Source organism: Poecilia latipinna, unplaced genomic scaffold, assembly GCF_001443285.1.
Source record: "Poecilia latipinna isolate Pla-1442-1.1 unplaced genomic scaffold, P_latipinna-1.0 Scaffold131, whole genome shotgun sequence".
In the NCBI taxonomy this organism is placed as follows: domain Eukaryota; kingdom Metazoa; phylum Chordata; class Actinopteri; order Cyprinodontiformes; family Poeciliidae; genus Poecilia; species Poecilia latipinna.
Genome location: NW_015112747.1, coordinates 80,190 through 96,630, shown reverse-complemented (window position 1 = coordinate 96,630; position 16,441 = coordinate 80,190). Strand labels below are relative to the sequence as shown.

Genomic DNA, 16,441 nt, shown 5'->3' with positions numbered 1-16,441 from the left:
GTACTAATCAGATACTTTGAGTTATTCTTTAAAAACCCTAATGAACTAAATATATCTTATTTTTTCACCGAATTAGCTTCATTGTTAAAGTAGTTGTAGAATTTGACTTGCACCAGTTCTTTGTGTTTCCACTGCCATAACCTATGTCCTAAGCATGCAGTAGTGCTATCTTGGGTTAGCTGAGAAGAAGTATCATTGAAAAATAGAGGTGGGGTCATAAAGACTGACAACCAATCAAATGTTAAGCATCGTATTTAAAACTACTGGATTAGTTTCGTTTTTTGGACGGATAATTTTGGACAAAAAAAAAAGACAATATCTAACTAGACTGAAAACAACATCTCTTTTGTTTTCCTCCTGTTTATTCTTGACACATCAAAAAATATGCCCCTAATACTTTCTAGGAAACAACGCACACTGGTGGGGTCTTGTCAGAAGCAATTCTTTTCAATGTTTCTAAATTGAAAACAAACACTGGTCTCATTACGTTCCAGTTTCTCTAGCTGTTCTTCTTCTGCTCTACTCTGGCAGCTCTTCTTCTTTTGTTGTGTAGCAGCACCGGTTGTGGTTGAATAGTTGCTCAAAATGGATAAAAAAAAGAAATGAAAAATCTGTATCTGACCCAAAATCATTGTAAGGAAAATTGCCAAAAAAGAGCATATTGTCTGGCGATCAATTTCTCGTGAGATTAGCTATTCTAGCCTGCATGAAAGTATGCAGAAGGATTTATAGCTAACATTTTAAAGTTGTGTAAAACAGTCACATAGCGGACATTTTAGGGTAGGCTATGGTAAATGAGTTTTGATGTAAAAAGTTATTTACTACACTATACCTGCTGGTATGACTGGACAACTTCACTTGGCCAAAATCCAAAGGTCTTTTTTGATGCTTTAGTGAAAGGCATATCCAATGTGCTTTCCCCTGATTTCCCTAATCAAAATTTAGGTCATTCAGTAGCGCTCACAGCTGCTCTTTTACACTGAAGCACCATTTGAAGTCAGTTGTTAAACACCATTGGCGTCGTCAAACGGTGCCAAGAAAAGCTGTGTTAAACTGCTAGCATCAATCAGAGACCAGCTAGCTGTCTGCCAGAGATTCATATTAAAACAGATAGAGATGCATGCATTAATTGGGTGTGAAAGTATTGAGTGAGTGAGAGATAGCTCCCAGGTGACAGGAAGTACATTTAAGCTAAGCTAAAAGCTAAGCATCAGACGTGGTTAAGCACTGGAGCCAATTTTGTGGAAAAACACTATTTCCTTTCTGACATAAGGGGTCAATTATAACTTCCTGTATGTGAGGACTCTGCTGATTCTCCTCACTTCTGTTCTATGCTGAAAATGTATGAAGTTTTCTTTTGCATTTTTCTTGTTTGTTTCTTTTTCTCTTTTTTAATGTGTGTATTTGCAAATTGCTTTTCAAGGACAATAAAGTCCAGCTGAATTGAACTGATATTACATCAGTTTAGCAATCATGATTAGAGGGGTTAACATTACAAACTCTAAACAGAATCCTTTATCTTTATTTCCTAAAAGGATAAACATTTTGAGTTTATATCCATTTTTTATGCGTCAGCTATCTGTTATCTGCTGATGCCAGCTCAGAGTCATTAAACCTGTTTGCCATGTCAATGAAACGTTTCTCTCAGATGTTGCCAATTTTATTTAAGATGGTTTTAGCAGTTCCAATTTAAAACCTTTCCGAGGATTTAATAAGACCATTATCTTCTAAAGACTTAAATAAATTATGAAAAATTAGTAAGTTAATCAGGTTATTCAATAAGTTAAGTAAGTAATCAACTTATTTTTATGTTTTTGACTCTAGCAAATGACCTTATTGCTTTTATGTTAATGTTACCTAAACACCTTCAACACAGTAGCAAGCATACATGCCCCTCACGAAGCTGGTGTTGGATCATCTATTAAGAATGTTTTCATTTCAGTTAATTAAATAAACCACAGTGCAGATTTCTTTCACAGGTTTGCTGGAATGGCTAAACATCAGTGCATAACTAGCTGTATTGGAAAAAAATATGTTTCTAGGCCAGCAAGAAATTAATTTGTATTTCAAAACATTGAAATGAGGTCAAACTGAAGAGGCAACCAACACAAATCTAACATAACTGTGATAATTAAAAGTATAATTTCTTTAAAACCTCACATAACGCCTGTTCAAACACCAAGGTGAAACTCAATCAGTTCTGGAAAAGTTCTTGGGTCTCCCTGTTTTAACGTGCAAGTGGGTACACCTTTCACTCCATCTCTACCATTAAGCTAAAAAACGATCAGCTTACAATGAATTTCTTGGGAGTATTAACAGCGGCCAGTATTGCTGCGGCCAGTTTGATGTCATCCATTTTGCAACTTTAAATGTCTCTTCTGAGGCATAAAAAACCAGCGTGGTTAGGTGAAAATCTGCGGAAGGACGTGCAAATAGATTATTGAAGTCCCGTGTGCTTCCGATTGTATTTCTGTGAATGGAAACAAGTCGGTGCCTACGCTGAAATGCAGTTCCCATATAAAAGTCATTATGTAGGTAATGTGCCAGGTGTTCAGCCATTGTGACAGGTGGAAATCACTTTAAGTAGTCTTCTTCAACTCCGGCTCAGTCTCAGCTCAGCTCATCTGCTTTTTAATAAGCCTGGGCTCGCCTTATATTCTGCTTTGACATGGCCTGCTGCACAGCCTCGCGTAACAGAAAGTGGATGCACATCATTAGACGTGTCTTCTGAAGGAATCAAAGCGTGGCAAACACCCAAATGACAAAACATTTTCTGTACGTCTCCGCACCCTTGAGACCAGCCATTCTTTCCGCCTGCGTCTCACTGACAGCGTTCTTATCCGAATAGAGAGTCCTTACCCACAAATACCAGAATGTCTTCACTCCGAAGAGATTATCAGCTAAACTTTGCTGCTTCGGGGAGTTTAATTTCCATAATTAAACCACGTCGGGTCTGCTGCCATATTTTCTTGTTTTTGCTGCCAATGCCAGTAGAACAATTTCACCACTAATTTACCGTTTGCCCTCTTAGATGAAAAGGTAGACGGTCTGTTTTTTCCTATGAGTGTGGAGGAACTGCCTGAATTGTTGCTTTTTTTTTCAATTCTTTTTTATTTTTTATTTTTGCAACATATCTTTGAAGGGCAGATGTTGACCTTTTTGAAATCTTGTATAAAAAAAAAAAAAAAAGCTGCAACCTTGTCAGCAAAAGAAACACAAGTCTTTATAAACATTTTTTGGGGAGTAATTTTTGATCTCGCTTTTTATTTCAGCTACCTGTGATCTGCTCTGACCACACTTTTACTTCAAAATCACTGCCTCTCAAAACCTCCAAATATTCACGGCTTCGCTATATTTACTGCAGCTTATACATACTTCAGTACTTTCTTCAATAAGCTGCCCCGGGGTCTGTTATCTTTCATGCTACATAAAGCCCTCTCTCCTCCTTAGCAGAGAACAGCCGGCGATCTGATGATCAGAAACATTCAGCTGTACCATGCCGGCAAATATATCTGCGTTGTGGACACAGACGTGGAGAGCCTGTCAGCCGTAGCTGTATTGATTGTAAAAGGTAAGAAAACCTTCCCTCTGCTTGGCACTCTCTAATTAAAACAGAGCTTGCAGCCAGGATTTTTAATTGGTTTCTTTTTTTGAAAGGAAAAAAATAAAATAAAATAAAATTCCAGTCGTTATTGCAGAGTTGATGATTGATTTAACTTAAATAGAAATGATTTCTTTATCTTGTAGTAGGTGCCAAAAGGTGAGTTTCCTTTTCAGGTACCTGTCTCACCAGCCAGGATATGTCTTATCCACTTGCAGAAATTTACCCCAGACAGGATCCTGTAGTGCGTTAGTTGCCACTCTGAGCTTTGTAAAGGGAAGATGCTAATCTATTTGAATTTGGAAAACATTTTTTCAGCGACCTTTAAAGTCAAACATCTGCTTTTGGCCGTCTGTGGTGACAGGAGGTAAATTCAATGGTCAATATCCAAGGATTTAAAGTATTTACATTTTTGCACCATGTGTTATGCACTAATAAAAAAATAACTGCAACCCTTCAGAAATGAGTGTCAGCAACCGATTTTACATTTAAATGATAAATGGTACACCACTGCTGCACAAGGCAAAGTTTATTTGAGATATTTGAGAGAGATTTAAGTTGAGAATAATCTGTAACTCAATTTAAGGTCATTTTATAGAGTGGGACCACTGTTTAAAATAATCTGTAGGTTTTACAACCCAATCAACCGTTCCCTTTAAAGTCAGTACAGTTAAAGGTTTAAACAGGTTTTCGATTAACTTTGCAAAAGGCTTCATTTTTCTTTGGACATTTGACATATTCCTCGGCTAAGGTGAGGAGCACTTACTTTCGGTATCAGCCGAGATAACGTTCATAAAGTAGAAGTGGAAACACAGACTGCAAAAAGCCCAGGAGACACTGAGAGTTCAATCTTAAGGGTAATTAATGGTATTTTTAAATATAAATATGAAATATCAGAGTTCAATGTTCGATAAACCCAGGATCAGAAGTACCAAAGATGTATTGAGTTTTGTATTTCAGAATTCCAAGTTAAATAAAGATGTTAAATAAATAATTGTGTGCATTTAGAACTCTGACTTTGAAATTGGTGTTGTGGTCAAGCTCTAGTTCAGATTCAGTTGGTTATTAAAATATTGTAAGAGTTATCTCAAACCCCTTTTTAGCTGCACTTCAGATAGGTTGTTTCTTGTTAAAGCACATTGTGCCTGAAAGGACTTTTAGTTTCTCAAGTTTCTCATATTATTTAGCCTGGTCACTGAGCACAACAAATAGCACATTTCACAGATTTCCCAACTTGAACTCAGCATAATATTAGTCCCATATCTGAGTTATGGCTTCTGAGACAAATGAATTGCAGCTTAAGTTTGGGGGGATAAAAGTTCAGCATAGCATAATGGAAACTCTCCTAAAGTAATGGAAAGATTTAGGAGGTTTTCCAAACTGCAGACTTTCAGGGCATCTGGGTTTCTCAACTTAAATTGACTTGCTTTGGTTTAGTGATTGCACGTGTTTCTTCAAAGTTATTCTGAAATTCGCAGGAATACATAGTTTTCCTTGTCTGTTTATATTTAATAACAGGTTGCTATTAAATATAAACTGGTTTTCACTCACGAAGTTTTGGCAAAGCAGTTTAAATTTTTAAGAATAACATTTAATAGTTTACACTGTCTTTGTTTCTCTGCCTCCTTGTAATGACTAATATCCAATATTCTGTGTAGCGAATGTACCTGACAGCAGAATGTGTTTGAAGAGGTTCTTGTTGTTGTTCATGTAGTATGCATTTCTCCAGAGAGACAGCTGTGGAAAGCCACACTTGGCAGAACAAAATAACTTTTTCTAAGAGGAGTCACAGCGTCTGTTTTAAGGAGGGGCCATGTTTTAATGCAGGGGCGAGAAGAGATTGTTGTTTCCGGCTCGGATCAATAGTGGCCTTGCAAATTGACACAACACAAATGTGCTAAATGTCACATGAGGTGAGGGATGATCTAGGTGTCAGGATTTGAAAAGGTTGGATCCATAACTTTATCTTGTAAGCATACATACCATTCATACTATTCAGCCTGGCATGTTAAAGATATTTTAAGGCAAATCGCAGTAATGAGCAGGAAGAAGTAAGGCAAAAAAAGAAAAAAAAATCCTTGCTTTTCAAGTCAAAGAGGGAACATGGCAGGAAGAATAGATTGGCCTAGAACTGACTGGAAACAAACTTGACTGTGACTCAGACTGTGCATTATTTACACTTCCTGCTCACGGCAGCTGTCACGGATGTCTCACGCTTTGGATTGAATAGCTTCAAAAAAGGCATGAAGCTGAGTTAGAGAGCCAGCCACGGGAAGGAGGAAAATGTCTTTATTTGATCACTGAAGACCTTTAACAAAATGGCAGAGGCTGCATACATGTGTGCCGAATGCACGTGTTGGCCTGCTTCCATCACCTGTGTGTGCCACAGAGGAATAAAAACGGAAGAAAGAAAAAGAGAAAAACAGCATCGATTCATTAATAGGTTTACACTTAGCTATTTTTAATATTTTTATCAGCTCTTTTATGAGCTTATGCATACAAACTTCTCCGAGGGTCAAAATAAATGTGCGCCTCGAAATGATTCACTCGGCAGAGTGGTTTGAGATGAGTCACGCATTTAATATGTTGACTCTTCTCGAAGTTGTGCTTTTGTTTATCTTCAAACACTAAAGCAATTGAAAGATTCAGAGAAACGCATCTGGAGAACGCTGTTCCGTGAAAATGAATCACTTGAAGATTTGATTGTGTCACGGTGGAGTTTTTATTTTTTTGTAGAGGATCTCGAGTGCAGAGACTTATTGCAGAGCCTTTAATAATAATAATAATAATAATAATAATAATAATAATAATAAACAAAACAACACTCCCAAAGATTATCACGGGAAAAATGGGGCACGAAGTGAAGAGTGACAACAGGCATCGCGACAGATGTAGTAATTGGGAAAGTAATGGGAGGAACAGTGAGGAACAATGTGATGTGATGAGATTATATATACTGAGGGGTAGAGGTGGAACTGACAAAGCAACCAGAAGAACTAATCAGAGGCGAATGGAAACAGCTCAGGGAGAGTGCAGACGTAGGGGGAATCAGGAGATAGATGACAGCTGTGAATGGGAGCAAACTGGCAGGCGGCGGGGAGGTTAAATAATAAACACAGACAGACTGAACTGGGGTTCAAAACAGCAACAAATCAATGGGGGAAAAGAATCAAACACAGCAAAAATCTGAACTCAAAAGGAACAGAACGTGAGAATAAATACGCTTAAATACGAAGGAATGAACATATACAGAGATACCTTCAAAACAATGCTAATGAACTGAATGGAATTAGGCCTGTTGACCAAAAACAAAGAATCAGAAACTTAAATGAAGCCCAAAACACCAACAAATCCTAACATCACCTTCGTCCAAGCAGTTTATGATTGAACCATTTAGACAGCAGTGACCAATTCTGTAATCTTGACTCTGAATTTTCTAGCCCATTTCCTCACTCCGGTTTGCACAAATACCACTTTTATCTACTTATGATTTATTTTTAAGAACTATGTATTGGATGATGCAAGAAGAACAAAGTATTTTTTCCTAGCGTTCCTTCTGTGAGCGTGTGTGAGAGAGCGGTCCCAGGAGAAGGTTTTTCCAATTGATCGCAAAAATGTCTACATATTAGCTTAATTAACTCAAAACACCTGCAAAGGTTTCCAGATTCTTTCAACCGTCTCTGTCTGGGACAGAAGGACAACAGAAGGAAAACTGCTAAAGTCGAAGACAGTCATCGACACCCTTCACATCGAGGGTGAGCCATAAAAAGGGCGCTAATGGGTTCTGACTTCAATTGTCTATCAGTTATTTGGGTAATTCCTTTAGCTCTGTCTGGTTTTGTCGTTTACTTTGTAATTTTTAGGTAAACCCGTTTGGGTCTTCACAAAACATTCCACTTCTTTTACCGCCGCAGAGCCTAGATTGCATTTTGTTTTCTATCCCCGTTGAGTCATCCATTCTACTTTGCTCCACTTGACTGAATCAGAGCAAATAATATTTTGCTTCACAGCTCACAGTGCATCTCGTGCTTTTGAGCACTTGACAAAGAATACTCTGAAGAACTATAATTTCCTTACACCCTCTTAAAATTGGATTCTCTCAAAGAGATTTCAAAGCCTGATTAGTCTTTTTTTTTCATCCCTCCTTTTGAATAATCTGACTCAACTTGAGGGCTGCTAATCAATGTATGGTTATATTATATGCTGATGCAGTAAACCACCTGGCAGACTACTTAATTACAAAAACAGAAATGGAAAAAGGTTCATCTCACTGACCTTCACTTCTTTTGTTTACACGGCAGATAAAGAGATCCATTAAGAACCCCCTGAATGGTATTGATGATCATTGAAAAGAAAGATCTGCTCCTTCCTATTGAAATAAAAGGCAATTACATTTGTTCAGTTTTTATTAGCTAGAACAAGCTGCTGTGGTTAAGGCAGCATTTACATTACAGATGCATGAACTTCAGATTGAGAGATGTTAATTGGCTTTGCAGTAACACTTACTTGATTCGGGAGGTAGATGTTGAATTATAGCTAAGCATTTGATGTGAACGATAAATGTGAAGTAAATTATATGCCACCTGTCTAGCCTTGTAAGCAACTGAAGATGCAGTCTACATCAGCACTTAGTGATTTGCGAAGCGCCAGTAGCAATTCTTTTGTGTCGACGCTAATTTCAAGCTGGTGTGATGCTGTAGCTGTCTTATCTCTTGCAAGGAGCTTTAAATGAAAGCTGTCTGTATTTTTAAAAGATGATTATTAATAATTTGACTGTTATACATTTATAGTAAGTAAACTTTTGACTTTTTTTTTTTTTTTTTTTTTCCAAAACTGTGGCATTACTGAGATTCTTATTGCTGGTACATTAGAAATCTATGAATGACGAAATCCTCTTTGCTACTGTCAGAAGGTTTTGTGTGTAAGTTATGTTGCAGCTTAACTTTCTTATCTTATTAAAAAAAAAATTTGCAGGCGCAAGAACACAAAAGTCAGACATATGGCATGAGTTCTTTTGAATTTAAAATAAAGTGCAAGGCAGTCCGAGATAAGGCCTGATTTACAATTAGATGTGTTAAATTGTTAAATTATCCTTTCATTTTATGGTCACTGTAGAGTTTAATTTAGGAAACCGTCCTGACTTAAACGGTCATTAATTATTCTTATTAGGAGCAGAGGTGGTGTTGGAGAAGAGTCGCTCCGCTGGATGCAGCTCTACTCTAGGAAATCATTCTAATCTATTAATAAAACATTGAAAAAACGATTACAGAGCAGCCGTTTTTAGCCTATCTTTCAAACATATTGTTCACGATTTGTGAGGCTAGCATGTCTAGTTGCGAAAAAGCAGCTAGTGCTTTCGCTAGCAGTGGATATTCATGGACCAGAAAGAAATCAGACTGCGTTGTCACTACAAATAGTGAAAAATTTATTTTGTGTATTGTCTAAGCTAAAATCAAACTAAAGTTTTGGGGTTTAGGTCAATCAGTATTACCAAAGTCATTGCAATTTGGCAAATGGTGACATAATGAGAGAGACAACTGTCTTGCAATTCAAAAGTTTACATCAGTTTCTACTCTAATGTTTTTCTTTTTATTTCGCCTTGATGTTACAGAAGAAAGAAATGTGTTTGACGTGTTTCCTTAAAAACATCTACTGGTTGGCCTTTAAGCGACTGTATATAAGCTGTAAATTAATCAAAAGTTTAAAACCTTTAAAGAGAGTAGGAAGAACTTTCTGTGACATCTTGTGAATGGAAATAATTTTCAGTAATCCTGACCGTTCTCAGTTGAGATTTAATGTCGTGTATCAAGAAAGAAAAGGTCGTAGGAGTGAAGCGGTACAGTTAAATTTTGGAAAAAAAAATTTTATTATTCTTCTGTCATATAAGCCTTTCCAAATGCAATCAAAAGCTATTGACTTTCTTGCTAAAGTAAATGAAAGCTCATTCATTAACCCGGTGGCAACAACTCATGGGGCTTATCAGTCGTAATCATTCTCTATTTTGATTATTACAGTCCGAGTAAAGAAATAAACAACACACGTTGGCCTTTGTAGTCACAGCAAATGCGATTACCAGTGTTATTTTCACATTTTTTTTCTTTATAACCCTCTGTTTTAGTCATGTTTCAGAGTGTGATTTTCAGTCTTGTTTTTGGTCCCCTCCCCTCGCCGCACTGAAGGTCAATGATAATCGCTTCTGACACAAAAGGCTCTTGAGTGATCATCCGGGTGCTTGTTTTCCACAATAGCAGCAGTTAATGCTTCAGATGATGCCTCACAAACACTCCTCTGGATGAGGAGGACGGCGATGGAGAAGGTCGCCGTGTAAAGATAACATCGTGGTCAATAACATTCAAACCGCTCGGAGGACGCTCCTCGCTATAGTTTGACAGCTGCATCCCCATCGTGGCCCTGGGAAAAAATAAAAGAGGCACGTCAGTCACTCTGTTCCGTTTACTGCTTGAGATTTGTCATTGTTTCGCCACTCTGATATTCAGGACTGACAAGAGAGAGAGTGTACATTTCACAAAGTTGGGTGAGATTCAAATCAAATCAGCATAATATTGCCGTCTGCCTGCACCGAGTGAGAAATAAAGACCCAGACTGACACTCGTCTGCCCATGTTAATGAGAGATCTTTGAAACGCTCCAGGGAGACTCGCTGCATCCTGTTGCCTTCAGCCAACCAAATATAATTAAGAGGATAAGGAATTGATCCTTCATTGTCTGGCCCATTAATATGTATTAATGAGGCCAGCATATTAAAGCTTTTTTTTTTTTTTTTGTTATTGGGAGCCACTAATGAGTTTTAAAGTGATCAATATCTCTAAAGCCATAGCTTTAAGGGTAAATATTTGAGGGCAGTAGTGTGTAAGCTGTAGATCAGCCGTTACTCGTTGAATATCACTGTTTTGTTTTTTCTTTTACCCAGATTATTTACTAAAATCAAGTCAATAATGAAAATGTTTAGCTTTAAATTAGAAGCTGCTTCTCTGAGCAGAGTTGATGCCATTTTCTTTTTTTATTATTCTTATTATTCAGCAGTCTGACTCACTGTTCTCCAGTGGTCCATTATTTCTGATGAGCCAACACATCCAATAAAACAGGGAGCTAAAGTAAAACATCACACCGCTTAATTGGTGGGATAATTCAAATAAATGATAAAACTTTGGCTCCTCGGGGCTGCGAGGGGCCCCGTCTTCATCTTTTAGCTTTTAATTTGACTCCCCGCTCCTCCGTTGTTTCAATCGATCCATTACCGGGAGGACCATGAAAGGCAGGGATTACATGTTGGAGGGGGGAAAGAGGAGGATAAATCCTGAATTAACTTTTAATTCCTCATGAAGGGCGCCGCTTCGGAGCCGTGGAACATTACAGTTTGGGTTTGGATGTGTGTTTTCCGATGACTGTGGGCTGTTGCTCGCATATTTTTTTTCCCCTCGCAGAATGTGGAAACACACACCCCACACTCTGCTTGTGCAGCAGAGCCATCGTCTGTGCATCTTCGGCAATGTGCGACTTCCTCACGGTGTCTGTTCCCTGTGTTTGAGCCAGGCCCTCCCAGCCCCCCGGAATCGGTGACGGTGGAGGAGGTGACAGACAGCACGGCCCAGCTGGCGTGGAGCCCCGGCAGAGACAACGGTAGCCCCATCACCAGCTACATCATCCAGACAAAAACTCCGTTCACTGTGGGCTGGCAGCGGGTCAATACAGGTAGATATATTTGCATCTCAAAGCATATTAATTGATGTGTTTTTATGACGTTTCAGATTATTTTCTAACATGAAGCCACATTTAATGTATGCACACTTGGCTTTCTTAAATTCAATTGCCATTCCACCTGAGTGATCAATTTTTAGCTGGTATTTCCTTCTTGTTTCTTGAATAAAGTGAATGCAATCAAGTAATTTGATGAAAAAGAAGTCAATAAAAAACAAGCATTCTTTTGGACAAATTGAGCCTTCCGTATTTGGGACGTTTAAAGTTTTGTACACTCAATGTCCTTAAACTCCTTTTAGCATCTTCACCAACACTTAGTGAGAGTAGAGACCAAGAGCAGAGCAGATTTCTGCCAAGTTCACAAGACTTTAATCTTAAAGAAGCATCTTTACGGTTCTTTGCAAAGGCTCATGATGTATACATTAAATAAAATCTGACAAATAATTTGAAAGTTATTTACGCCATCCAAATAAATCAATGTACAATAAAAAATGTAATAAATACAGACTAAAAAAGAGAGAAAAAAGGATGAAAATAGAGAACAGAAAATGAAAAAATGTCAAATTAAATAATTTTTTTTAGATGGAATATTATTTATTTCTCTATACACTGCATATATTATTAGAAATATTACAACATTTTGCAGACCAATTTCCTATTTAAAGCTTACAAAATGTTGAACACCATTAAAAATCAATGCTCCCTATCCTCCCCACAAGCTGCAAACTGAATTAATGCTGTGGCAATTTAGTATTTTGCAGACATCCGTGCTTACTGCAAAGCCTTTTTAAAATTTTGCTTTGGTTTGTCATTCTCTTGAATTTTTAGATGAAGGACTTCAAATGAAAATTTCTCATTGTCAGTTCAAATGAATGTATTTATCTCTGTGGTGTTCATTTAGTTTCAAAATCTTTGCTCATGAAAATCTAACTGAGCACAAAAAACTTAAGTGTAGTTCTTGCAATGGTAGTTTTCTACTGTAGTGAGATATTATGTGAACTCATGTGACTTTCTAAACTTACTTTTTACCTTCCTGTTTTTTTTTCTACTATTAAATGCTATAAAAGAGGTTATTTATATTCACGTTTCACGTTAGTGACCTTATCTATAATATACAGCCAGTTTCTATCACGCTGTCTAATTTCTTCCAGTTCCAGAGGTAATTGATGGCAACATCCACACAGCTATTGTGGTTGATCTGAACGCCTGGGTCGAATACGAGTTCCGGGTATTGGCCAGAAACGGCGTCGGAGTCGGGGAACCCAGTCCCGTGTCGGTGAAGACGAGAACAGAGGACGCAGGTGCGGTGAATTCACGTAACATCAAGCGCCGCCGCTTTGTTTTGCATACATGTAGATGAGTTGGACAAGGCGTTTTGTTCTGCAGTTCCAGATGCAGCCCCAGGTGATGTGGGTGGAGGGGGTGGAAGCAGATATGAACTGGTCATCACATGGGAGGTAAGTCATCAGTCTTATGTTCTCCTCTATCTGTTACTGACTGAGTTTACAGTCGGTCCTTTTTAGCCTTGCGCGAGGTCAGGGGAAGTCCGATGACGCATTTTGATTTTATTTATTTCTGCATCATTAACGTGCCAGGATTGTACATTAAAAGACAAAAGCGTTTGCCTTCTCTTCTTTGTGAATCTGCTTTAATATGACAGATGACTTTTGGATCAATTTTATCAATTTGCTCCCCACAAGTTCTCAAATGGATTTAGGTCTGGACATTGTTTTAACCATCCTAACCTGTGAATATGCTTTAATTTTCTTTGTCTCATTGAGCTCTGGCTGTATGAGTTGAGTTATTGGCCTACTTCAAGGAGAACCTCGTCCGTAGTCCAGAGTCCTGTATTTTCTGTCGCATATTTTTGTCAATCCATCTTACCATGAACAGCTTTACTGTTCTTGTCGTAGAAATGCAACCCAGTGGAATGATGCTGCCATCTCCGTGTGTCAGTGTAAAAATGCTCTATATAATCCGGTTTGTTAATCTTCCACCACACACTATTATTTGCTTGGCGATTTAAAAAGCTGAATGTTGGTCTCATTAGACCTGCACACAGTCACGTGTGTTTCCTATAAACACAACTTCTTGCATTCTTTCAACAATGACTTTCTTCTTGCTACTCCTCCATAATGCCCAGATTTGTTCAGGCACCATTTATAGATACCATGAAAACAGATCCTCCAACCTGAGCTGTTGATCCCTGCTTCTCCTCCATAGCTACCACAGGCCTCTTGGCTGCTTATTTTTATTTTTTTTTTACTAATCTTCTCCTTGCCTGGCCTGTCAGTTTAAATACATGGTCACATATTGATAGGTTTTTGCCATTAGTTGTACTCCAAATTGGGAAAACTGATTAGAGAGTGTGAAGTGTTGAAAGCTTGGCATTAAAGTTCTCCACAATTTTTATTCCTGGCCTGTCTTTTGTGTTCGTTGGTCTTTAAGAGGCTTCTAGTGTTCTCAAACGAACCCTTGAGGCATTCACAGAAGAGCTGCATTCATGATTAGGTTAAATGTCAGTCAAGTGGATTCTGTTTGCTTTACATGTCGAGCTGAAGATTTTCTTTCGGGGTGTCGGATTAAGGAGGCGTGAGAACAAATTCACACCATCCTTTTTAGATTTTTTTTTTCTGAAAATCCTTCACTTTTTCTTCCTCTTAATTATGCATCACTTTGTTGGTTTGTTGCATAAAATACAATCGACATATGTGTTGTACTGCGGAAAATTTTGGAAAAGTCCAAGGGGTGTGAATACTTCTGCGAGATGCTGTGCGTAGTTTATGAGAATACGATCAGTTTCAAATTACCGCAGCTCATTCAAGTCTACAGTGATTAAATCTGCCACTGAAATAAACTAGCTTGGTGGCTGTCAAATAAGATTAAGCTCCGAGTTAGCGTGCTGATTTCCTATTTTATTAAATGCAGATTAGCTTTTATTTTAAAAACTCCCCGCATGGTCTGTAATGAGCGCAGAGGCCTTTTAAAATCACATCTTGCTTTTCATTTCAATATCTCTGGTAGCAGGTCACGGAAGCAATTTATGGGTCACGCACGCCTGAGTCTGTGCCGATTGCGCCCGGCCAGCGCCGGAATGAGTGTGACTGGTCTGTATATATTTTAATATCACTATAGTTTTGTGTTTCACTCTCAGCCCGTCCCTGAAGAACTGCAGAATGGCGAGAGCTTCGGCTACATCATTGCCTTCCGCGCCTTCGGAGAAGTCAGCTGGACGCACGTGGCCACCTCGGCCCCCGGCGCGTCCCGCTACGTGTACCGTAATGACAGCCTCGCGCCCTTCTCTCCATTTCACGTGAAGGTGGGCACTTACAACAGCAAAGGGCAGGGCCCCTTCAGCCCCGTAGTCACCATCTACTCTGCAGAGACAGGTAAGGATGGACATAATGGGGCAGGACTTGGCAAAGCTTGAAAGCTGTTTCTCTCTCTGAAAAGGACAAAGATCACAAAAGTGGTTTTTACTGCATCTGCTGCTTTAGGCTCTAGAAATCCCTTTTAAAGCAAGAGAAAGGCAGAAAATGTGAGGCACAATTGCAAGACATTTGTGTAAGAGTAGATAGTGCCTTTTTCTCCAAATATCACCACTCACTTGAACAGCTTTACCAAGGTAAAAAAAAAAAAAAAAAAAAAACAGTTGGCATTTAGATCTATGCTCCCTCTCGGCACACGGAGAGGCAGTCAGTTTGTGCCTTAGTGTGTGTCTATTTACTAGCGGGACCTTTGTGAGGTGACTCATCTGAGCCCTGATCAAGATTTGTAAATGTAAAATTCACAAAAAAAAGTGTTCTCTGCTTACCTCCGTGTCGCTTCGTCCTGACAGAAATGTTCGGTCTCGTGTCGTCTGTTTTTTTTTCAGAGCCAAGCGGAATGCCAGCAGGGGTTTGGGCCCGAAGTGTCGCAGCCTCTGAGATTGAGGTGAATTGGCAAGCTCTCACCATCACCCCTGAAAGGGTTCTGGGCTATGAGGTATCGTCATTTTCTTCTTTTTTTTTTTTCTTTTTTTTTTTTACTCATATAAATGGAAACAGATATCAAAGACGACACAATTGAAACCGCCTGTCATCACCTCAGCTTGCACCTCAAATATGTCTCTTCCAAACTGCGTCGCCATGGAAATGGCATCCTCACGTTCCTTCCTCCACTTCCCCCCTGACTGGAATTATATACTTCTTTGTATCAACATGACAGGAAAACATGTCAGACTTTTTTCGGGAGAAGAAAGGAAAATTGCCCGTCCGTGGGCTCGCTTTAGACCGACTGTCATTTATGCAAAATCATGATACACATGACCCCAAAGCGTCATGTCAGAAGACCAGTATTTCACACCCCAAATTATAGTAACTATAACAATGTGCTGTCTTTTGACTAAATACAAAACAGGATCGATCGATTTTGAACCTCAAAAAGCAGGTTGTGGCTGAGTTTACTGTCACAAACGGTGATCACCTGATTAACATGTAAAATAAAAAGTAAGCTGTGTTTCTTTTTTGTACCGAACAGAGAAGATCGGAATGAAAGCAAGAATGGGCTGGATGCTCACTAGCAACATCTATTGTTATACTAATTACTACGAGTGATACAAATGATTAATTATTGTATATATCAATTAAAAATTTAATTAGTCAGACTTCAATTAGTGCAATTATTTAAATTTCATTCTTTATTTTGCAGCGCATGATGTATTGCAGAGTTAAATAACGGGCAATAAATCCATGGGTTGACTGACAAAATGTTAATTTATCTAATTGTTTTTCATGATTTAGCTGGATTAAAAGGGGGAACAGAACCTTAATTTACTGTTTTAATGTATTTTTTACCGTAGCCAAAGTGTTGGGTTTTGATGCCATCATTTATTCTGTTTCAAGGACTGATTTTACAAAAAAATCCTTAAAGAAATAGATAAAAGGAAATCCATGATCCATGATTTCTGGCCTAAATTACGTTGCCATTCTTTCTCTGATGTTTAGCATAGCTGAGGTTTCTAGAAGCAAGTGGATCATCAAAGCTCACCTCTCCTTAAAAGATGCACCCAGCAGCATTATGTCAAAGCTAAACTTTCGCCTGTATGGAACCAGTTTAAACACATTTTAGTCAGATCTAAAAA

At 38.5% G+C, this 16,441-nt stretch overlaps 1 protein-coding gene across 2 annotated transcripts in view; it reads left to right on the top strand.

The window, feature by feature from the left end:
* cntn3a.2 (contactin 3a, tandem duplicate 2) overlaps positions 1 to 16,441 on the top strand; it is a 59,241-nt gene that overhangs the window by 30,133 nt on the left and 12,667 nt on the right. Inside the window, exons 15-20 of one of the 2 annotated variants that reach the window (XM_015028618.1) lie at positions 3,454 to 3,571; positions 11,155 to 11,313; positions 12,471 to 12,620; positions 12,706 to 12,776; positions 14,474 to 14,708; positions 15,194 to 15,303. In XM_015028618.1, coding sequence (XP_014884104.1) covers positions 3,454 to 3,571; positions 11,155 to 11,313; positions 12,471 to 12,620; positions 12,706 to 12,776; positions 14,474 to 14,708; positions 15,194 to 15,303 — 843 coding nt within the window. Of the gene's footprint in view, positions 1 to 3,450; positions 3,572 to 11,154; positions 11,314 to 12,470; positions 12,621 to 12,705; positions 12,777 to 14,473; positions 14,709 to 15,193; positions 15,304 to 16,441 lie in introns of both variants that reach the window. The other variant, XM_015028617.1, reaches the window with a different exon arrangement.